The 24,596-nt window shown below is 40.6% G+C and overlaps 1 protein-coding gene across 1 annotated transcript; it reads left to right on the forward strand.

The window, feature by feature from the left end:
• The first annotated feature begins 490 nt into the window (after positions 1-490).
• On the forward strand, positions 491-23,358 carry CCNH (cyclin H). Its single transcript, XM_060235730.1, has 9 exons — positions 491-861; positions 3,339-3,461; positions 6,898-6,971; positions 7,445-7,655; positions 10,024-10,187; positions 11,031-11,092; positions 18,290-18,401; positions 20,927-20,987; positions 23,216-23,358. Exons 1-9 carry the CDS (start codon positions 745-747, stop codon positions 23,246-23,248), a joined length of 957 nt encoding a protein of 318 aa, XP_060091713.1. The 5' UTR covers positions 491-744; the 3' UTR covers positions 23,249-23,358.
• Positions 23,359-24,596: the final 1,238 nt, after the last annotated feature.

Below are 24,596 nucleotides of genomic sequence, written 5' to 3' on the forward strand. Positions count from 1 at the left end.
AACTGACCCTTTCAATTGTCAGATACTTCTTTTTGCACTCTGATGCTGAATTACATTTTTTTCTATTTCACACATGACCAATATCATACACTGAGGATGCACTTTGTGCATGAACATGACGAAGTGGATTCTAGGTCATGAAAACCTGAAAAGACACAATAACAGTGCAGTCCTATGAATCATTACTCCATTCTAAGCCTACTGAAACCGCGGGATTTGGAGTTACTCTGTAGACTAATACAATTGTACTGCAAAGCGATTACTTTTTAAAGTGCCACAGGACTCCATTTTATCTTTCCACCTTCTCTCTATAAGAGAATGCCAGTACACTAAGGCATCTTGCGGGCGATTTTAAACTCCTCCTCTAGAGCTAAAAAAAAAAAGCCATGCTCATACATCAATAACAGAACTCCGCTGCAGGTGGCGCCTCACAATGGCTGGAGCTGATGGGAGTTGTAGGCAAAAAGCATCTGGAGAGCTACCGTTGGCCACTCCTGCACTAGAGGAAACGTCCACTGTGACAGCCTTGACGCGCCTGCTCAGCCTTCACTCTAGAGCCGGGAGTATAAAGCTGAGAGGAACTAGCTTTTCCCTACCTCTTTAGACTTTGGTGACGTCTACGAGGAAGGAAGTCCTTGATTTGTCGCTACAGCGCATGCTAAGACGAGGGAGTGGGTTTGTGGCAGAAGCAGCTGCCGGTGTCATAAGTACGAGACAAGCTGGTGTGTCGCTGTAGGTGTTGGGATGTATCACAGCAGTACGCAGAGGCGCCACTGGACATTCCGCAACGAGGAGGAGCTGAGCCGGCGCCGGGCCGATGCCAACCGCAGGTTCCGGTGCAAAGTGGTGGCCAATGGGAAGGTACCAGCCGGAAGAACAGAGGAGGGCGGGGAGAGGGGTGGGCGTCACACCTGCTCTTCCGCGTTCCTCTCATGGACTGAATAAGTCACTAAAGGCTAACAGTGCAATGCTTTCGGATTGTTTATTCGGCAGTAAAACCCACTGTAGTCAGGGATGGTTTTTTCGTGGTAAAAGTGCATAACGTCACAGCCTGCTCGTTCAGATGCAAGTCTCACTCCGTCAGTACAATGTGACTAAGTCGTCCGATGATAGACAATTGCTGAACTCAGCGGAATTTATGTCTTGGGTAAACATGCGTGGATTGCACTGCTCTCTGTCAAAATCGCTGTTTCCTTGCTGTGTTGAGTTCAGTATGTCATGCATACAGAATGGGAAGACAGCCAGTGCTTTCATCAGGATTAATTGCCTATCTCTTGACTCTGTAATAATGAAACTAAATAGTTTTTATATGATGCTCTTCATTGCCTCTGTAGTAATTCAAGATAGGTAGCAATGTTAGCTTGTAGCAGTAGAAAAGAGTAAGAGTTCAGTAACTCCTTAAAAGACTAACATAATTTGTGGTAGGGTTAAAAGAAAAGGTAAAGCACCAGTCATTTCCAACTCTAGGGTGATGTCGCATCACGATGTTTTCATGGCAGACTTTTTTTACGGAGTGGTTTGCCATTCCTTTCCCCAGTCATCTACACTTTCCCTCCAGCAAACTGGGTACTCATTTTACCGACCTTGGAAGGATGGAAGGCTGAGTCAACCTTGAGCTGGTTACCTGAACCCAGCTTTCACCGGGATGGAACTCAGGTCGTGAGAAGAGAGCCTGGACTGTAGTACTGCAGCTTTACCACTCTGTGCCACAGGACTCCTTGCGGCAGGGTACTATATCACAAATTTTGTTAGTCTTTAAGGTGCTACTGGACTCTTACTTTTTTCTACTGCCACAAATAGACTAACATGGCTATCCATCTTGATCTTTCTCCATGGAAGGTACCACATTTAGCCGTACAGAATAAAAATCCATCAGCCTTGTGAAGAAACTTACACAGGTACGAACAGATATCATTTTTCTCACCAAATCCAGAAGACTTATCACTATTAATTGGTGGTGAAATGAGATGCCATTATACTGCATTTTAAGATTAACATTGCATCCCACGCAAAGTCTAATACATTTAGACTAGATGATGCTGTCAGACATTCAAAAGTATCATCTGTTATGATGATACTTACCCTCTGGTCGTTTTGTAGAAAAATAGGTGGTGGAGCTCATTAGCATATGCTATTGTCCCCCCTTCAGCCAAAAGCAACCCAGTGCAAGAAAGGAGAGCCCCAGGCATGCGAGGCCAGCTTGGGCTGGCTAGAGATCCAGCCAGCCCAAGCAGGCCTCACTAGCCTGGGGGTCTCCTTTCTTGCACTGGCCAGCAAGCCACCCACCACCCAAAATCACATAAGTGGAGAAAGGGTGGTGTGAGCTTCTCCAGGGGTTAATGAGGGCTGCTGGGGGCATAGCAAAGCCCCTGGTGGCTGGCTGGCTGCCTGCTTTCCTAATCCAGGGGATGTTATGCAGCTGCACTTACTATTCAATGGACAAGGTAGGTGGGAAGGAGGAGGGGAAACCCTCAGAAAAGTTCAGGAGCTGTGCTGAATCTGATGCTATAAGTCAGCTATGATTTGATGGTAAAAACAACAGAGTTCATAATGCTTCACATAGATTTTCTCAATATGTAATCATTGTATTACTATTTTGCCTGATTTTTAACCACCTTTATGTCAGCACAGTGACAGGTCAGTGTTTTTATCCCAATATTAAAGCTAGCAGACTGAAGATTAGCTTGGCTAAGGCCATCTAGTGGATTTGTGCAAGCAGTAAGATTCAAGTCAGGTTTATTCTGATGTTTCACTGAGTTCAGTGGGATTTACAAACAAGTAATTAGTTTTTATGTATTTTATCTGTATGGTAAGCTGCCTTGAGGTTTTTTTTTTGTAAGGTAGAATGGCAGCTAATAAATGTTATTTAATAAATTAATAAATTGCATATATAACCACAGCTGTGGTATTATAGCCATTCTGTTACGCTAGCTCCCTAGTGGTCAAAACAAAAGTGCACTTTAATGACACATTTCTTAATTTAGTTAGTTTAATTCCTTGCCTCTATTTTTAATTTGTAGCTTCTATGCACCTGGAGAAAAAAAGGCTGTTCTTAAATTTTTAAAACTGGCACTTCGTGAAATAAATCCCTTTGCATCCAATGGTCATTTTCTGTTCCCTTATTTCTGTTATGCCTGCTTTATTAGCTAGAAACTTGTATTATTTGGGCTCCTTAAATCTGTTGAATAATTTGGGTTCCTTAAATCTGTTTTTGTACTTATACTTTTTTTTGGTACTAACATTTTAACTTGCACTTAAATGATTTCACTTAAAAATTCTAGCCTATGCTGTGCTTAATGAATAGTTCTGATTTAAGACACCTTTTGTCTTTCCAAAAGGTTCAACAGAATGACTGCTTTATTCTTGAGCCACATGAAGAACTGACAATTTGTAAATACTATGAAAAAAGATTACTGGATTTCTGCTCTGTCTTCAAGCCAGTAATGCCCAGATCTGTGGTGGTAAGTTGTTTATAATGAGTTCTCTTTCACATGTGTTAGAGGAAGTAATTTAGCATTTTTCTTATTTTGATAGAAGAAATGTTCTGATGTTCCTTCTTGCCTTATCAACTCATCTCCCTCCCTCACCTCATCCCATGAAAAAATTAAGTTCAGTTTATTACCAAATCAAACACAATTTCTGTTTGCTGCAGTACTGGACATAGTCTGAGCAAGTGCAGACCACCTTTTCTTCACAAGTGAGAAACTGCTGCCTGTCTCTTGACATCTTCAGTTAGGGAGCCCAAAGATTCCAGAATAGAAGGCATGGCCCTTTTGAGCCAGGCTGAGCTTAGCCAATTTTTTTTTATTAAAAGCACTGTGCCATCTCCCTGGTTTGTGTTCTGCACAGCTGAAACACATCACACTCCTCATAACAGAAAGGTGTGCTCAGTTCCCCCCACTTCCTGTTAGCCAGTCTTCAAGGAGAAATGCTCCACAGAAACTTTGTGCTTCCCTCGACATAATCTGTGCCCAGGCAAAGCCTGGAATGTGGGATGCAACAATAATGAATACTGTCTCTCTCTGTGTGTAGAGTATCTTTTCTTCATATCTGAACAAGGCTATTAGAGGTGAGAAATCTCTGGGAAGATACTCTTGTGAAAACTGAGCCTAGTGTCTCCCCCACCTTTCCTTCTGTACAGCTGAAACAAAGTCCATTCCCTGCCACACAAGTCTACTCCTTACAGTAGACAAATGTCTTTTCATAACTTTCTTTCCACAACCCTCCCAGGATATCCACAGAACTACCTCTTTTTAACCTTAAATGGAAGCGTTCAGAATTGCAGCATATCAGCTCAGCGATTGCCTGACATGCTGGGGGAGCAGCAGATATGACGCTGTAGGAGTTGAGAGGGATCATTTTGTAGAAAAATAGGTGGTGGAGCTCATCCAGGGATTGTTATGCATCTGCACCTACTATTCAATGGACAAAGTGGGAAGGAGGAGGTAAAACTCTCAGAAAGGTTCAGGAGTTGTGCTCTTGTGAGCTCCAACTGAATCTGAGGCCTGGTATCATGGGAGACAGACCGTTGCCTAGGCAGTAGCAGCAAAGCTGAATTTCCTGACCTGAGGCTTAAGCTTCCTTCTGATTTGGGGAGGACTGTGGATAGCTGTCTAACACCTCTCTAAGTGGGGGCACCTAGATTGAAAAATTAAGTTTTTCAGAAACAGCTCATTTGTCATTGAATTTAGTAGCTGGAAAGCATTACAAGATTCACAGGTCATCTGTGGAAACAGTGAGTCTTCACACTTGGAAGCAAATGCTGAGGGATTTGTATTGAAAATGAATAGGGCATTCTCATGTTATTTGTGTAATATAGATGCTGGGCTGGGGGAGAGCTCTCAGAACTTGTGTCTCTTGCCTGCAGACAGTTATACTGTGACATTCATGCTGGAAATCTGGAGAGTTCTGATTTGTGGGTGTGAGTTACTTGCATTAAGTGATGATAGCACATTTCCTAAACCCTTCATAGATGGACCTTTGAACTACTCCTGTACATACTTGCAAACTTGAACATAAAATAAAGTACTCGTTTCCTGTATTATTTTTCAATATGGCTGTTTACGCATCCACACAACCTTTCAATTTTTTGTGCCAACCTTCAATATGTAAGTTTTTCTAATGTTCTGTAAACTTAAAACTGTTTGGTGCTATACTCTTTGAATATAAAGATAAGCATATCTAAATTGAGCTTTACTATGGGGTGGTATACTGTTCCATGGAAGCCATGCACTGCTCAGAGCTTTGGGAGAAGAACTCAAAAGTCCTTCCCTTCAGCAGAAGAAGTACAGTCTGACTTAGGCTGCTGTGTTGTTCATTGTCACATGAATTAACACATGTACACAAAAAGAAGAGCATCTTGTATTACATTCTTTTCTTTTTTATGCATTTAAAGTTTTTGAAATGTTTTACAAACCTTGGTAAATCAGTGTGTCAATACACCCAAATAAGCACATAAACATATCCCATTAGGCTATGCATCTGAACAATTATCTGTGTGAGTGACTCAAACCAGTGCAGTAATCCAAGAAACAAGTAACATCTAGATTCATAAACATTTAAGACTTACAAGACTGAGCTGGTCTTATGATGTGTAAATTATTTCTGTTTTGAAAATAACTCTAAATATAATGTGTTATGATAAATGGCAAAGGCAGTTTGGAGCTATACGGTAGTCACGGTTATGTGCAGTGGCTTAAAATGTTATGCATTTCTTGATTTGTTTATCAACCTTAAGTAAAACAAGATAATCCCTTCTTGCCCACATTGACTTGTGGTGGAATTTTTGCAGCTTTGCCCTCCCAATGAAATAGATCAACACCAATTAAAGTTTCCTCAGAAGAATTTACCGGCTAGCTGGACTTTTTAAATTGACTAGATTAACCAGCACACTAGTTTGCTATTAACAGTGGCCCAGATCTGCTGGCCTGTCTCTTTTCTTGTGAAATTACTCATTTAAAAAAATTTCCTTGTTGTAACCACCAAGCTGCTTGTAGATGGCATGTTAAGAACATAAGAAGAGCCTTGCTGGATTAGACCAGTGGCCCATCTAGACCAGCATCTTCTCTCACATAGTGGACAGTCGGTTCCTCTGGAGCTCCAACAATAGAGCATACTCATTAGTACACAAAAAAAATGCTAACTTACTACAAGGAAAATAAAACATGTGTCTAGCCAGAGCAGTTTATAAGAAAGGGCATAGTAGAATGGGAGTACTGTGTCTGTGGAGAATAGTGCCTGTCTGAAAAATGGAACACAGCTTTGGAAGTTATTAAAATTCTCCTAGCTAGAAGACATAAAAATAAAATTCTAATAGCAATTTTGACCATAGGTAGTTGCATCTGCATTCAAGGACCCATTAAAAGCATTTTCTAGGTCTTATATTTATATTGTCTAATATTACACTTGATAATTTTAAAAGTATCTATGCCCATTCTGTGAATTAGCTATTATTAATAGTCATCTAAAATGAAACCATGTTACAAAAGGAATATGTTAAAATTGGTGGCAATGAGGTGCCCTGATACTAAATTACTTTAGTTCTGTACACAAGTTACAGTGAGGAAACGTCTGTGTACAGCATACACTTGAATTTTAAGTGCATCGAGTAATGCTCATGTTCCATTCAATACATGTACCCCACATTTAACGAAGTGCTGGTCTGCGGTTACATTTGTGAAAGTAGAATAACTAGATTACAAACAGATGTATGCATGTACATGCAGGATGTACATGTGTTCCCTGCAATGTGTGACCAGGCCTTCTGTTTTTCATATGTAGAATTCAATTGCCTGAGATGTTCCTGCATTTTATCTTTGTATGTTCTGTAAACTATCAGCTAATTCCTGTTAAACTCCTGGTACATAACTGGGTTTTCTGACCTGAGTTTCTTTTTAGGGATCAGCTTGCATGTACTTCAAACGTTTTTACCTCAATAACTCAGTAATGGAGTATCATCCTCGTGTGATTATGTGAGTAACGCACTCTTTGTCAGCTAATATTAATCTGCAAGTTTTAAAATCTGTCATATTTAAACTTGGGTGATGCACATGGTTCTCCTGTAACCTTTTGTCCTCAACAAGCTTGTGAAATAGGTTAGACTGAGAATAACTGGCACAAGGGCAGTTTGAGGCTTAGCAGAGATTTGAGTCTAGCATTCAAAATAGTACAACGGAAAAGTTAAGGATGTTAAAAAATGTATGTATTTAAAATGTTTTTATGCTGCCTTTCCACATAATCAAGCTCCCCAAAGTGATGCACATAAAACATTTGAAATTATGAAATAATTCAATAAAAGCATATATAATAGATTATATTAGAGATCCCCCTCCTTTTAGGATATAGGTGAATGAGTTCTAAATACTTTCTAATTTTGTCCATGTACAAATATATTAATTACTGTGTAATAGACATTAGAATTAAATGTGTGTATTTGTTTTTTAAGGTTAACATGTGCATTTTTGGCATGTAAAGTTGATGAATTTAATGTGTCCAGTGCACAGTTCGTTGGTAACCTTCGTGAAAGCCCAATAGGACAGGAAAAGGCCTTGGAACAGATCTTGGAATATGAATTGCTACTTATTCAACAGCTGAATTTCCATCTTATAGTGCACAACCCTTACAGGCCATTTGAAGGCTTCTTGATTGATCTGAAGGTAACTTAAATGTTTGTTGCTTAAGAAATATACCTTTTTGATGCAAAATGAAAGTACAGTATTTAAAATATGAATGTTGTAAGGAATTATTAAGAGAAATCATTTCGGGACTTGGAGTATGCTGATGACACACAATCTTGTATTACTTTATCCAGATTTGCTGGTGATGCTGTAGAGATCCTGAACTAGTGCCTTACTAAAGTGGTTAGATAGTTAAGGGTGAACAAGTTGACACTGAATCCTGGCAAGAGGCAATGTTGGTTGCAAAGGCTGCCCACTTTTGATGGGGTGCTGCCCACCTTTGATGGGTCTACTTTATGCTCATTGACTGATGGAAGAGCCTAGTTATACTGGACCAAGCCCTATTAGTGAAGGAACAAGTTAATGTAGATGCAAGACGGCATTCTGCAAGATGCATAAGATGCCACCCTACCTTGACTTGACTGATCTGGCCATATGGATCCATGCTGGACTTTGAGGGTAGACTATTGTAATGCACTGTACATGGGTCTGCCCTTAAAGAAACTGAGAAACTTCAGTTGGTGCACAGCATTGCAGTTGGCAACTAGATGGAATATGCATGTCACAGCCAGTCTGCAGACACTCCATGGGTTATTGATGAACTACAGTTTGAGGTTTTGATTATCAGTTACAGAGCTCTTAATGGCCTGGAGAGCCAGTTTGGTGTAGTGGTTAAGTGTGCAGACTCTTATCTGGGAGAACCGGGTTTGATTCCCCACTCCTCCACTTGCACCTGCTGGAATGGCCTTGGGTCAGCCATAGCTCTGGCAGAGGTTGTCCTTGAAAGGGCAGCAGCTGTGAGAGCCCTCTCCAGCCCCACCCACCTCACAGGGTGTCTGTTGTGGGGGAGGAAGGTAAAGGAGATTGTGAGCCGCTCTGAGACTCTTCGGAGTGGAGGGCGGGATATAAATCCAATAAATCCAATCCAATATCTTCTAAAGGTACCATCCTGCAAGTGGGTAAGATTGGCAGCTGCCTGTTCACCTTGTGGAACAGCTTGCTCAAGCAAAAGAGGAAGCTTCCCAAACTCCTCTGTCATTCTACATAATGTGTTAGACAGTGATGTTCAAGATGGCATTTTTAAAATGTGATTAGAGTTGTAGTAAAATGAAACAATCCACGAAGGCACCTTTATAATGGAATAGGAGTGTAGTCCATTGCAATTATGATTGCAAAGTATCACCTGTTTTTATGGCATTGTCTTATACTTGTAGTAGTCCACATGCTGTATTATTTGACTTTGTTGTTTGCATCATTCTCTAATTCTGTAATCTTATTCTGTAATTCTGATACATTCTTTATTATTTTGTGCTATCTGATTGTGCTGCTTGATAGCTTATAATCAGCCATGAGTCTTAGCAAGAAAGATGAAGTATAAGTAAGTAAATATATTTCGCAAATCCTAACCGTAATGTAACATTTGAGTTTCTGGATAAGTAGTACTTCTGGACCAAGTAGTCATGGTGGAATCCTTGAGAATCAAAGGACTGTTCTTGGTCTGTATGACAGCTCAATAAGCAAACAATATCTCTTCAAATTTATTTTGATGGATGAACTTTCAAAATCTGCTTATCTTAGTTAACAGTGATTCAGATATATAAGAAATGAATTAAAAACAGCCCAATGTATAATAAGCTATGCAATGCTCTTTGGGAGGTAAGCTGCCTGGGCCTTTTACATCACCGTTCTTTCATCATTGTGGGCAGATATTGCAATGAAGTGAAAGGTGTGAATGGCATGAAGCAGGAAAGGAATTGTAGCCCTTTGCTGTAGTAACTCGCTGCCACCTCAGGGTGGCTATGGCAGGAGTTGTGATGTAATTAACAGTCAGTGATGTGGTGGCACCAGATGGCGTGTTAAATATTTTAACTGATATTTTTTTTTTAAATGAAGGTACAAGGGCTGGTTTTATTAATCATTTTCATCATCATCATAAAATGATGTTGAGACATTTGGCAGTATTGTCCCATCAGTTCATAAAACTCTGGTGATGTGTATTTCAGATGATGCTATTAGTTATCTCCTTGCTACCTTTTATGTGCCGTCTTTATCACTGCATTCAAAGTGGTTTACAATTCAAAATATTTGCCTAGAGTATAGTTGACATAATAAATAGAGTCAGGAGAGAAGAACAAAACAGTCAGGTTGAGGTACCATGTCTTAGATTATACAGATTGGACTTGGTGGTAGACAGATTGTCTTTGAGCTTGCATTTCTTATAAAGAGGCTTATTTTTCTTTTCTTTTTGTAAAAAAAAAAGCCCATTTGAATCTTGTCCTAAACAGTGGAATTATGAAAATTCTAGCCAGATCTGATATTCAATTTTTTTTAAAAAAATTTCTCCTAGACTCGTTATCCATTGCTAGAGAATCCTGAGACACTGAGGAAAACAGCTGATGACTTTCTTAACCGGGTAGCTTTGACAGATGCCTGCCTTCTATATACACCTTCTCAGATAGCTCTCACTGCTATCCTTTCTAGTGCATCGAGGGCAGGGATCAATATGGAAAGGTATATAATATTCTGGATGCTTCAGTTATGTCACTTACTTGTGTAATTATTCTGTACGTTAAATAAATTACTCTTTGTGCAGCTGTGAAAGGGTGCATATACTGCAGCAATAACACAGAGAATAGAGTTGGTTATCACTAATTGTTCTTAAAACACAGATTAATATGTGGCTGGTCATTTTGTCTGACTTCTTAGGGCCTGTGTATGTGAGACTGCTCAGAGAAGAACAGTTGCATGTGTTGGAATTGAATGTCGGTTGTCTTTAAAATTATTGTTATGCATATTCAGGGCTTTTTTTGCAGCAGGAATGCCTTTGCATATTAGGCCACACACCCCTGATGTAGCCAATCCTCCAAGAGCTTACAGGGCACTTCGTACGCAGCCTACTGTAAGCTCCAGAAGGATTGGCTACATCAGGGGTGTATGGCCTAATATGCAAAGGAGTTCCTATTAAAAAAAAAAGCTCTGTGCATATTTATTGTCTGTCACCATAAGTTAATTTTTCTGCATTACATCTTTGAGTCATAATTCTGTTTTGCTTTTTTGAACATTATCTTTCGTGCTTGGGTTGTGCGGATGCTTGAAAATTTAAGACATTTCTGTAAAACATGAAATTCATGATCAGTTTAGCCTTTAAACATTATTATTGACTGGGTTTTGTACTGCTTTTAAATATGACATTTGTTTTCATTTGCTGAATACTGGCATTTCATCACATAGCACAAAACATGAACTAAAATGTAATTCTCTGTATTGACATGTATGTTAATTTAAATGCTGCTTATAGCTGTTGCTGCATCCAAACAGTGGTAGTAGGATCTAATTTTCACAATCTTTTGACAGTTACTTGTCAGAAAGTCTAATGCTGAAAGCTTCTCTCTCTCACTTACTGGATGGCATGAAATGTAAGTAAAGCTGTTGAGAAGGAGATGGTGTGTACAGATTTAGTTTAAACTATGCTGCATATCACAGAATTAAAGAGGCCTTGCGAAAGACTTGATCACCATTTTAAAGAAAATAGTACCTCCTTTCCCTACATATAGGTGCAGTACGACTTGTTTTTTTGTTTTCGAGGTGATTACTAGGACACCTGTAATAATAAACTGTATCTGGCTGATGATAAAAGAACCCTGAATGGTTGTCTTGTCTTGTTTTTGTCTTTCCTGCCCCAGCCAGGACATAAAATGACAAGAGCACAGCAAGATGAATAGTGCAGTGGCATGCCTTTTTTGTAGTCAGCTGGGCTCTCCTCTCAGAACCATGAAGAAACAAAGGTTGTTTCACTGATTCTGACAGATAATAAAAATAGTAGCAGTGGGTTGCACCCACACAGGTTTTCTGCAGGTGAAAAAGGAAGGAGGATTTATTTTTGACCACCATAGGTTATTCTGAGGATGCTGCGACCTGCATGGAGAAAAGTGCATTTGTAGGCCTTAAATAGTCCTTCTTTCTCTCTTTCTTTAGACCAGTTAATATTGCTAGCACACCAATGCATCTGACGTCTCTTAGTTACACCATGGGTGGGCATGGACAGCACTTGACTGAGGGAGGCTTGTAAACAACACTCATTGGAAATGTTCTGTTTTAATTTTCAGAAAAAATAGTGAAGGTGTTCTGAGCCACTGGATATCTTTTAAAATTGTTTTTGGCCTAGAACTGGTTTTGTTGAATCTCATGCTGTTTTTTTCCATGTATCGATTTTAGTATGTTTCTTTCAAGTCAGCCTTTTATGTTGTTGTTTACTGTTATCATATGTACCCTCACACTAAGGTCTTCCTTGGAGTTTATCAGTGTGCCCCACTGCTTAACGTTCTTAACAATGGCACCAAGACTCCCTTTGCCAGGGAGAGATTATGTGGTAACAACTTTTTACTAGACACAACAAAATAGTAATAGCTTTTTAACTGGGGGAATCCAAAATATTACGCAACAGTGCACAAACGTTTGATTTCTTCAGAGCTCTTCATCAAGCTTGATGTACTGGATGGACAGAATGGATGGACAGGAGAGACCTTAATGGGTCTGCCTTACCTGTTCCGTGCTCCACAAAGATGGTGGTGCTTCGGAGAGCATTAGGGGATACTCTGATCACTCCTGGTTATGTTTTATTGTTGCTCTGCTGACTCTGTTTTGAGACTTGCATTCTTTTGCTGTTCTTGCCATCTGTTGTCATACCTTGTTTTGTGGATTTTTTTCTAATATTGTAGTTTGAGTTTGATATTTTATTATGCTTTTTAAAAGAAGAAAAGAAAAGAAAAGAGGGCCCTACATATTCTAGCTACATAATGTTGTAAGCCACTTTCAGGGCATAGTTGAGCTGCATGGCAGGGCAGCAGTTATTAAAAAAAAAACCTAGCATACCGATACACAAAGGGAATGGATATATTAATATTATGTTTGCTGCAGTTGCTGTTCTTTTGCCAGCATTGCTGCTGTCTTCCAGGATAAGTGAGACTTGAATTCTCAGTGATGCAAGCATAAAAGTTCAAAGAAAACTAAGGAAGATGTCTTTAGTGCCATCTCCCCCCCATCCCTGTCCCCAGCCTCGTAGTAGTATCAATATCCTTCAACCTGTGGTCCAGGACACATGAAAAATACCAAAACTCAGTTTTGCAGTAGAATGCTACTTACTAGTCTGTCCCTGACACTGCTTTTGTACTTGCATCAAAGACAGCACAGCCTTCAGTGGATTTATGTTTTGAAGGTTTGATATGCAAAATGTGCCTGTGTATCTTGACAATTTCCCTGGGACAGCAGTGCTAACTCTGCATTCTCCATTAGCCTCAAGGATATCCAAAATCATAATGCGAACAATCACTGCTTACGCTTGTGTCTTGACACTAGTTAGAATAAATCCTCTGATGCAACATGACAGCGACGAGCCTTACACGTGTGATCTTGGCTACCATGAAGAGCAAAGAGTGTTATGTGGCAAATTTTAAGCCACAACTTTGTTTATGAAACCTTTTGAAAGCAGTTGGGGAGTTTTTCCTTAATTTGTCTGACAAGAGGACCAATTTACCAGGCTTAGCAGGAAATATCATGAATATTTCCAAATCAACTTAATTTCTTTAATGGTTCTAGAATTGCTGGGGAAGTTCCATCTAGTTAAACAATCACTGCACTTTTTCAGTCCATTTCTAAACATCGTCAGTTTTTACATGTTGGATATGGAATCCTTTTAGAGTAGCTGAGTAAGTGGACACTGATGACTTGTTTAATTATTTATTTAAAACATTTTATGCTGCTTTTTCACCCAATCAGGGTCCACAAAGAGGTGAACATAAGAAATATTAAAACATTTAAACAATCAAGAGTACAGTTAAAATCATAACATTCAATTAAAAACACAAACAACACTAGAAAGAGTTGCAATAACTGTTAGAGGTGATTATACCAGACAGAATAAAAAAAAAATCTACTTGTGAAAGACACCAAAAGAGGTAACAATAGACAACAGAGAAATCTCCCTTGGAGTTTCAAAGTTTTGGTGCCATGATGGAGAAGGCCCTTTTTTGGATTGCCACATGTCTAGCTTCAGATATGGTGGGGCAACTGATGGAGAAGAAGACACTGGATTTATATTCTGCCCTCCACTCAGAGTGGCTCACAATCTCCTTTATCTTCCTCCCCCACAACAAACACTCTGTGAGTGGGTGGGGCTGAGAGGCTCTCTCAGAAGCTGCCCTTTCAAGGACAAGCTCTGCGAGAGCTATGGCTGACTCAAGTCCATTCCAGCAGGTGCAAGTGGAGGAGTGGGGACTCAAACCCGGTTCTCCCAGATAAGAGTCTGCACACTTAACTACTACACCAAACTTGCTCTCAGAAGGTGAAGGTTCTTCTTGGATTGTCACATAGAATCATAGAGTTGGAAGGGACCTCCAGAGTCATCTAGTCCAACCCCCTGCACAATGCAGGAAACTCACAAATATCTCCCCCTAAATTCACAGGATCTTCATTGCTGTCAGATGGCCATCTAGCCTCTGTTTAAAAACCTCTAAGGAAGGAGAGTCCACCACTTCCTGAGGAAGCCTATTCCACTGAGGAATCGCTCTAACGGTCAGGAAGTTCTTCCTGATGTTGAGCCGGAAACTTTTTTGATTTAATTTCAACCCATTGGTTCTGGTCCTACCTTCTGGGGCCACAGAAAACAATTCCATACCATCCTCTATATGACAGCTCTTCAGGTACTTGAAGATGGTGATCATATCACTTCTCAGCCGCCTCCTCTCCAGACTAAACATGCCCAGCTCCTTTAACCTTTCTTCATAGGACTTGGTCTCCAGGCCCCTCACCATCTTCTTCACCCTCCTCTGGACTCGTTCCAGATTGTCTATATCCTTCTTAAAATGTGGTTCCCAAAACTGAACACAATACTCCAGATGAGGTCTTAACAGAGCAGAGTAAAGTGATACAATCACATCACGTGATCTGGGCACTATACTTCTGTTGATGCAGCCCAATACTGCATTTGCCTTTTTAGCCACCACATCACGCTGTTGACTCATGTTCAGCGTATGATCCACTTAGACTCCTAAATCCTTTTTGCACAGACTACTGCTAAGATAAGTCTCCCCCATCCTAAAGCCATGCACTGGATTTTTCCTACCTAAATGCAGAACTTTACATTTAACCCTGTTAAAATTAATTTTATTGGTTTTAGCCTAGTTTTCCAGCGTGTCAAGGTCATCCTGTATCCTGTTTCTTTCTTCTACTGTATTTGAGACCCCTCCCAATTTAGAAACATCTGCAAATTTAATAAGCATTCACTCTCTTCCTTCATCCAAATCCTTTATAAAGATGTTGAACAAAACAGGTCCCAGGACAGACCCTTGAGGCACTCCACTTGTCACTCCTCTCCATGAGGATGAGGAACCATTTACAAGCACTCTTTGGGTGCAATTTGTCAACCAGTTACAGATCCACCTAACGGTAACAGATTCCAAACCACATTTTACTAACTTGTTAGCAAGGACAGTATGTGGAACCTTATCAAAAGCCTTACTGAAATCAAGATAAACAATGTCTACAGCATTCCCCTGATCCAGCAAGGTAGTCACTTTCTAAAAAAAAAAAAAGAGAGAGATCAGGTTAGTCTGACATGGTTTGTTCTTGAGAAACCCATGCTGGCTCTTAGTAATCACAGCCATCCTTTCTAAATGTCCAGGACTGACTGTTTGATGATTTGTTCTAAAACTTTTCCAGGTATAGACGTCAAGTTGACAGGTTGGTAGTTACATGTCTAGCTTCAGATTGTGGGGCAACTGAAACAGTGCCTCCAAGGATGGCTGGAGTGAATGGGTATGGGAGAAAGCAGTTGTTGGTCCCAGGCTGCACAAGGCTTTAAAGGTAAATATCAGCATCTTGAATTGAATCTGGAAGCAAATTGGAAGCCAGCATAGATGGAACAACACTGGAGTGATATGGTTGCTACAACTCACTCCAGTCAACATTCTAGCTGCAGTATTCTGTACCAACTTTAGCTTCCGGACAGTCTTCAGTGTAGAGGACACTGCAGTAATTGAAGCTAGATGTTACCTGGGCATGTACCACAGTGGCAAGACCTTTTCTACCCAGGAAGGGCTTGCAGCTAGTTCACCAGCTGAAGCTGCTGAAAAGCATTCCTGGTCACTTCTGCCACTTGTTTATCCAAATAGGAAATTCAGGTTCAGGAGCACCTCCAAGCTATGTGTCTGCTCCTTTAGAGGGAGACCAGCCCATCCAGAACAAAGCATAACCCATTTCCCAGGTCCCTCACTAGTAGCACCTCTATTTTGTAAGGATCAAGTTTCAGCTTGTTAGCCCTCATCCATTCCAGAATTGCCTCAAGCTGTTCAGTTTCCACAGCCTCCCTGGGATCTGCTGATAGTGCAAAATAGAACTGAGTGTCATCTGCATACTGACAGCAGCTCAGACCAAATCTACAGATAAATTCTCTCAGCAGCTCTACATAGATGTTGAAAAGCATGGGGGACAAGATGGAACCTTGGATAAGGCCAAAGGACAGAGCAGCAGTCCTAGCACCACACTCTGAAACCTGCTTTTGAGGTGGGACTTAAACCCCCCCACAGATCAGTGCTTCCCAGTCCCAAAAGGTGATCCAGAAGGATACCATGATCAATAGTATCAAAAGCCACCAAAGGGTCCAGGAAAATGAGCTGGCTAGTGCTCCTGCTGTCCAGAATATGTCATCCACCAAGATGTCCAAGGTTATCTCAGTCTCATAACCAGGCCTTAACCTATATTGGAAAGGATCCAAACAGTCTTCTTCTTTCAAGTATCTCTGAAGTTGGCCAGCCACCACTCATGTTCAAGAATGGTACATTTGAGACAGGACAGTCATTATTCAACTCTCCAGGGTCCAGAGTAGGCTTCTTTAGTAGTGGATATGCCACTGCCTATTTCAAGGCAGGAGTGACCACCCTGTCTCTCAGGAAGACATTTAAGAACATAAGAGAAGCCATGTTGGATCAGGCCAATGGCCTATCCAGTCCAACACTCTGTATACACACACACACAGTGGCTAATACCCACTGATGGACCTCTGCTCCATATTTTTATCCAATCCCCTCTTGAAGCTGGCTATGCTTGTAGCCGCCGCCACCTCCTGTGGCACTGAATTCCACATGTTAATCACCCTTTGGGTGCAGAAGTACTTCCTTTTATCCGTTTTAACCTGACTGCTCAGCAGTTTCATTGAATGCCCACAAGTTCTTGTATTGTGAGAAAGGGAGAAAAGGACTTCTTTCTCTACTTTCTCCATCCCATGCATAATCTTGTAAACCTCTATCATGTCACCCCGCAGTTAACGTTTCTCCAAGCTAAAGAGCCGCAAGCGTTTTAATCTTTCTTCATAGGGAAAGTGTTCCAAACCTTTAATCATTCTAGTTGCCCTTTTCTGCACTTTTTCCAATGCTATAATATCCTTTTTGAGGTGCGGCGACCAGAATTGCACACAGTATTCCAAATGAGACCACACCATCGATTTATACAGGGGCATTATTATACTGGCTGATTTGTTTTCAATTCACTTCCTAATAATTCCCAGCATGGTGTTGGCCTTTTTTTATTGTAATCGCACACTGTGTCGACATTTTCAGTGAGTTATCTACTATGACCCTAAGATCTCTCTCTTGGTCAGTCTCTGCCAGTTCACACCCCATCAACTTGTATTTGTAGCTGGGATTTTTGGCCCCAATGTGCATTACTTTGCACTTGGCCACATTGAACCTCATCTACCGCGTTGATGCCCACTCACCCAGCCTCAACAGATCCCTTTGGAGTACCTCACAATCCTCTCTGGTTCTCACCACCCTGAACAGTTTCTCCAAGCTAAAGCGCCCCAAGCGTTTTAACCTTTCTTCATAGGGAAAGTGTTCCAAACCTTTAATCATTCTAGTTGCCCTTTTCTGGACTTTTTCCAATGCTATAATATTTTTTTTGAGGTGCAGTGACCAGAATTGCACACAGTACTCCAAATGAGACTGCACCATCGATTTACATTTGCTATCTCCTGAACTGAATCCACCAGCCTGTGCCGCCCCCCTCGCCCCCCACCAACATATTAAGCAGCCAGGAAGGTTATAGAAATGGGTTGTAGGTCTCAAACTTCTAAGAATCCTGTCCACATCCTCATTCTGCACAAGCTATAATGTATACCACAAAACTGGACAAATAAGACACCATGGAACCATCTGGTTGCTGATAATGTAGAATCCAAATTGGAACCAGATGCAATAGATTTCATCTGCAAAGTGCTCAGCAAAATGGTCACAGTAGACTGCAGAGCCATCCACCTCCTCCCAGTGGCCAGAACCCAGTAGACCCCTGACCACCTGGAAGAGTTCTGCAGATTTCAGTACTGTGATGTATTTGTACATCTCTATACAATTTTGTAAACTGTTTCTTGTCTATGACATTTTAACATATCTAACAAACAGATGGTGTTATATCTTTTTGATCTAATTGTATCTGTGCAAGTGTGCTCTTTGGCATTTGTGGTTCCATGTAATTCTAAATTTTTAGTCATTGTATACTGCTGCAGAGTATTAAAGAAGAGGTAGTCTTTAAATATTTTAAATAAAATTGCCGTTATTCTTCAGGCATGAAAAATCTGGTGAAGAAATATGAGCCACCACATCCGGAAGAAGTTGCTGTTCTGAAGCAGAAGCTAGAGAAATGTCATAGTTTGGAACTTGCTCTTAACACAAACATGTAAGCAGGCCTTTAAAGCTTTTATGGTAGCTTTCATAATATGATGTGGAAAAAATATGTTTTGTATAAATATGATTTCATGACAAGTTGTGGAAAAAATGTTTTGTATAAGGAACAGCAATATCTCTTAAGTCTTTACATTTGACTTCTCGGTAGGTCTGCTCAGAAATGTGGTGCAAATTTTTTAAATGATTTAGTCTTTATCAGAGGTTTGAGGTCAGGGTCTCTTTCAAGAACTAACGGTCTGGTATTGTCTGTAACTGAAAGGTTGCTTCTAAAAACAGTATACTGTATACTACAAGATCTGCTTCGGAGCTGAGCTCGTGGAGTGCTTTTGCCCCCTCATCCGACTAGTTCACATTGAGCTTTATAAGGAAAATAGTTTTAAAAACTAATCCATTCTTGCCAATAAATTATTACTTGTATCCCAGGGTCACTGGGTGATCAGGCCACTGCCTTTGAAGGAGCAGATTGTTGAGGAAGCAATGCAGAAATTGCAGGACCTTGCAAATTAAAGAAATAAATAAATAAACAGGGTAACGTTACATCTTAAGAATCCAGTTGCTCAGTTCCTATCCAGCAAGACAAGCTTAGCTGGTCAGGTGACCTAATCTTACCAGAAACTAGTCATTGTTATGAGAGGAGTTCTGATGGTTGACTGTCACCATTTTGATGGAATAAAGTTTTGAATTTTGCTCTGTTGGTATCTTCCACTGGTTAGAGGACTTGACTTTTTTAGTGTGACTCTTGGAAGTCTCCCTGATGGTCACCTTTCATAAGGTTGCTCTGTTTCCTTTTATGGTAGTTGATGACTGTTTTTTTACTTATTCTTGCAGAATCTCCCAGCTGTCAACAAGTTCCCTTGTAAATCTTGAGCTTCAGTAAGACTAAATGCTTTTTGGAGGAATGGGGTTTTGAATCCAACATTATGCAGTCTTAGTCTGATATTCTAATTCAGGGGTGGCTTATGGGTTGGATACAGCCCCAGCAGGGCTCAAATCTGGCCCCCAAGCAACGTACTTCTCCTGCTTCCTTTTCCAGGGCTGCTGTTGCAGATGCACCACAGCTTGCTTTTACCCCCAGCTCCCCCAGTGGCTCTTTGCTTCCTGCCTCCTACCCCTCTCTCATACACAGCAAAAGAGCTCCTTGGCTGCTTCATGTGGGAGAAATAGAAAGACAAGCTTCTCTCTCTCTCTTTCTCATACACCAGGGGTGGCCAACGGTAGATCTCCAGATGTTTTGCCTATAACTCCCATCAGCCCCAGACAGCATGGCCAATGGCTGGGGCTGATGGGAGTTGTAGGCAAAAAACATCTGGAGAGCTACCATTGGCCACCCCTGTCATACACACACACAGAGCTGCTTTATTTTCTGAGGCTCCCCCTCCTCTTTGGGGAGGAAGGGGGGGAAGAGTACAAAGTTGTTTGAGTTCCATGGCAGCTTTAAGTCAAACAATGTTTTATTCCAGGTATAAACTTGTGTGCAAGCATGCTTCCTCACAGAAATGGAGGAGGAGGGTGGGTGGGTGAATTCTTCCAACAAGCAGAATTGAGGAAATTTTTTTGGCTTACTCTGAAAAGGTTTGGGGTTTTTTTTTTATTGGATTTCTCTAGTCTTCTCGATTTTATTTTCTTTCAAAAAGACCTGGATTAGGAATTAGAACACATGGATTGGTCCTTATATCTTGGAAAGTGGAATGATTTCAGATGCCAAATGATAATAGCACACATTGGTAATGAGACAGGAAAACAAGGTCTCAGTTCAGTCCAGGAGGATGCATTATCTTGAGCTTCATTATCAATTGCAATTCAGCAGTATCTCTTTCTAATCTCCTTTTGAAATTCCTTTGTATGAGCACTGGTACTCTTAGGTCAGCAACTGAATGTTGTGGTTTCTAATGTCAGACCATTGATTCTTTGCATCCTCCTGGACTGAATCCTCCTGGATGAAATTGAGACCTAGGTTTCCTGTCTCATTACTAATGCTGGTATATCCATGCCGACTATCCTTCTGCATAGCATACCTATTCCAATCAAGCTTACTATTGTATTTATCTGCTATTGCCATTCAGCTTTTGAAGTCACCTTTGAAAGTTTATATCTCTGGTACCTCATGTTACATTTTATGGCATGCATTTTCCAGCCCAACAAAGTGACATTTGTGTTTCATCTAGCCAAGGGTTTTTTTGTAGCAGGAGCACCTTTGCATATTAGGCCACACACCCCTGATGTAGCCAATCCTCCTGGAGTTTACAGGGCTCTTAATACAGGGCCTACTGTAAATTCCAGGAGGATTGGCTACATTGGGGTGTGTGGCCTAATATGCAAAGGAGTTCCAGCTACAAAAAAGCACTGGATCTGACCCTTGTAACAAATGAGTTCAACACCTCTGCTCTAATGGATATACCACACTGACTGTCAGTAAGCCTAAAAGGATTTTAAAATTGAAAGGAAAAGGGAAAACAATGCTTTGAAAACTAACATGCTCACTATTTTGTATTTTTTTTTTGGGGGGGGGGGTGTTAGGAAGAAGAGGAAGGGCTATGAAGAGGATGAATTCTTCATAAAGAAATCCAAAATTGATGAGGTCAGTAGATTTCTACACATTTTTCCTGGTTCACTGAAGTTCATGTCCTTTGACCAACTGTGCCAGTTACAGCAAATGAACCAAAGTGAAGATCAGTGATGAGCAGAAATTTTTATGCTGTTTTTCTGTGGAAAATTTGCTGCCCCACATATGTAAACAGAGCCTGTCTATAAATGGTCGGGGCTGTTGTGCTACAAATCAGTCATATATGGTCTAAATGTGGGATATTGAGACATGGGCCAATCCCAGTGCTTGTACATAGTTTATTTGCCTTCTTTTGCTAAGTTTTTGTACTTAAATTTTGATTGGAAAATTTTCTAGTTCAGATTTTTCCAGAAAACATAGATCACTTCTAAAGACCATAGCACTGTAGATGGAATTCAGAAATAATCTGGTGACTCCTGTATTAGCATAAGGATAACAGTCTAGCATGCTTTCATGGCTTCTTTTGGTAATGCTGTAATCAGTTGTGACCTGGTTGCACATTAATAGTTAGGATTTGGCTTACTCTCTGCAAATCACCTGCACTGCAAGTAGCTCTTACACATAGGATTTGGCTGCTAGAGGTGGGAGTGTTTTCTCCAGCAAGCTTCACATTTCTTTATGTGGCCTGGAGAATTTTGAAACCAGCAGAAAATACTGAACTGGACTGATTTTTATTCCCTAGAGCATGACACCTCAATTCATATTTGTGTTTTGCCTTAAATCAAGGCAATAATAAGGAAATATTAACTTTAAAATACAAGCACGAAAACAAGTCAAACATAGAAGCAGAAACTGTTCTTGGTGAATTGCTGTAGAATCTTATGAAAGATATGTTTGGACTCTTGCATTTCTTATGTATGCGACTTGGTTTTGTAGGTGGCACAAGCCAAAACCTATAATGGGAAGATGGATTTGTGGCAAAATATGGGCTAATCTAAATAATGCTATTAATACACCCACACTCACCTTTTGGAATACAACTGCTTATTATATAAAGCTGTCTTTTACCTAGTCAAACAACCCATCTCTCTAAACTAGTGTGTTATACTGTGAGACCCCTTCTGAAGAAGGCATCCCTAGATTGAGATGCTTTGTCAGTGGAAAAGCTGCTTAAGGGACTGTAAGTCAGCCTATCCAGAAAGAGGTTGCACTCTCAGAAGAACCAAGTTTGTAGCATGGGGGTGCTACTAGATCCTGGCCTGCGGATGGAGGCTCAGGTCTCTTCTGTTGTATGTAACACCTCTGGTCACCTAGCTGGTTCATCATCTACTGCCATTCTTTGATAAGCATGATCTTGCCATAGTAATCCATGCTCTGATTCCATCCAAGTTAGATTGCTGTGATGCACTCTGTGTGGTGCTGCATTTGAAAACAGTTTGAAATCTTCAACTAGTTCAAAATGTAAAGGCCAGGTTACTCTCTTGGGTTGGTTACAGGGAATACCCATACTGAAAGTTCTGTACTGGTTTGGCTACCCTTCTGTTTCTGGCCCAGTTCAGAGTTTAAAGCAGCATCTCCTGGTTGTCCCTGGCCCAAAGGATGTCCACTTAGCCTCAACTAGGGCCAGGGCCTTTTCATCCTGACCCCTGCCTGGTGGAACAAGCTACAATTGGAGAGCCTGGCCCTGCAGAGTCTGTTGCAGTTCCACAGGGCCTGTAAAATGGAGCTGTTCCACCAGGACTTTAGTTGCAATAGTAGACACCACTGAATATCAATATGGCCTCTCTGCCACATGCTGTCGTATGTTGGTCCATCCATGAGCCCTATTGGAGCTCTGATAGATTGTGTCCATCATCTTTCTCCATTTGACAGCCAGGGTTCAGTACTAATAGAAAATGGTCACCATATGCATCTGAATTGTATTGGTATTATTGCCTGTATGTTTTAGCTAGTTATTTTAGTATTTAAGTATTGTTTTACCATGATGTTACCCACCCTGAGCCTATTTGGGAAGGGTGGAATATAAATATGAAATTATAAATAAATAAGTTTTTATTTTAGATACAACTGGAGCAGTGACTGTCACTTTTTCTAGCAAATTGTTTGAAAGCTTATTTGCTAGAGAAACTCTACTTAATAAAAAGAGTAAAATCTTCAAGGAATATTGGAAGAAGTCTGCTCAGTGAGAGGAAGGGAGTCAATGGATCAAACCTGAGGAATGTTGTGGTTTTTAATACTTCAGGTGAATAACCCTGTTTGTGCATCTGTTTACTTTGCTATCAGTGCTTTTTTTCTTTATCTAGGATGAATGGACAGATGATGACTTCATAGAATGATAGTAACTGCCAACAAAGATGAAATCTTGAACACAAGAGGAATTTAGATTCCTACAACTCGTAGCACAGTTATCCTATTGCTACTGTAATAAATAACTTCTTTTATTAAATGACCTGAGTAATTTACTTCTGTAGCATCACTAATTTGCCAGGGACCAGTGTGGTATAGTGGTAAAGAGTGTCAGACTAGGATTTGGGATATGCAAGTTCAGATTCCCACTTGTGCTTTGGAAACTTGCTGGGTGACCTTGAGCCAGTCACGTTCTTATATTTCTTACCTTACAGGGTTGTTGTGAGGATAAAATGGAGGAGAGGAGAATGGTTAACTGCTTTGGGTCCCAACATTGGGGAGAAAGGTGTGGTATACAATAATTAAATAAACTGGATTTTAATTAGTAGCAATAGTTTTCAGATAGCCTTCTGTTAAGGCCATATTAAATCTAAAGCTAGACATCACTGCATCTTAAGTCTACCCAAATGGGCCTGAACTAGTACTTTTACCCAAGTCTGTACTTGTGTCAGGTTCACTACATGTAGACTATCCTACACATAGAGAATAAAGAACATAAGTTCTGGGCAAACCAGAATCTCGTAGTCCAGGGGTGACTATTGGTAGCTCTCCAGATGTTTTTTGTCTACAACTCCCATCATTCCCAGCCAGCATGGCCAATGGCTGGGGCTGATGGGAGTTGTAGGCAAAAAACTTCTGGAGAGCTACCGTTGGCCACCCCTGTAGTCTGTTGTATACATGGGTCACTGTTTGGCAGAAAAGAGAAATATAGAGGGAAGACAAATACTTAACCAGCAAGTTGATTTATTGCCTTGTCCAATATGCAATAAATAACAGAACAGGAAGTGGGGAATCAAAAAAGTACAAGACAGTGAGTCACTGCAATATTATCATGGCAATTTATGACTATTAATTGCACAATCCTGGTGCTTGGTTGTATTATTTAAGCAAAATACCCAGTTAAAAATTACTCTTAGTCTAAATTCTGATTCTTCAACATAGCTAGCCCAGAGAAAACTCGAGAGAAAAGAATTGATTACCCCTAAGGAACCAGAAGGTAGGGAAGGGAAGGAATTCCTGGCCAGGATTCGATAGGGAATGATGATTGGCAGTAAGGCACATCAGACTGGCACAGCAGATGAGCTAAAGGAGAGAGGGGGGTAGAAAGAAGTGGAAGATGAAATTTGGGAAGGAACTCAAAATGGGGGGGGAGTGGACCCTACCTGTCTTGAAGCAATTTTGTTCTTATGGTGCTAGAAAAATGTTCTGGAGAACCAGCTACCAACTTGAGATGTCTTTCTTGTGGAACTGGATTTACTGGGGTGGCTAGATGATTTT

Source organism: Heteronotia binoei, chromosome 4 (assembly GCF_032191835.1).
Source record: "Heteronotia binoei isolate CCM8104 ecotype False Entrance Well chromosome 4, APGP_CSIRO_Hbin_v1, whole genome shotgun sequence".
NCBI lineage: Eukaryota > Metazoa > Chordata > Lepidosauria > Squamata > Gekkonidae > Heteronotia > Heteronotia binoei.

Coding starts and splice junctions, on each gene's coding strand:
- CCNH (XM_060235730.1), top strand. CDS start 745: ATGTATCACAGCAGTACGCAGAGGCGCCACTGGACATTCCGCAACGAG. Junction 862..3,338: donor AAGTGGTGGCCAATGGGAAG/GTACCAGCCGGA, acceptor TCTTTCCAAAAG/GTTCAACAGAATGACTGCTT. Junction 20,988..23,215: donor AGAAATCCAAAATTGATGAG/GTCAGTAGATTT, acceptor TTCTTTATCTAG/GATGAATGGACAGATGATGA.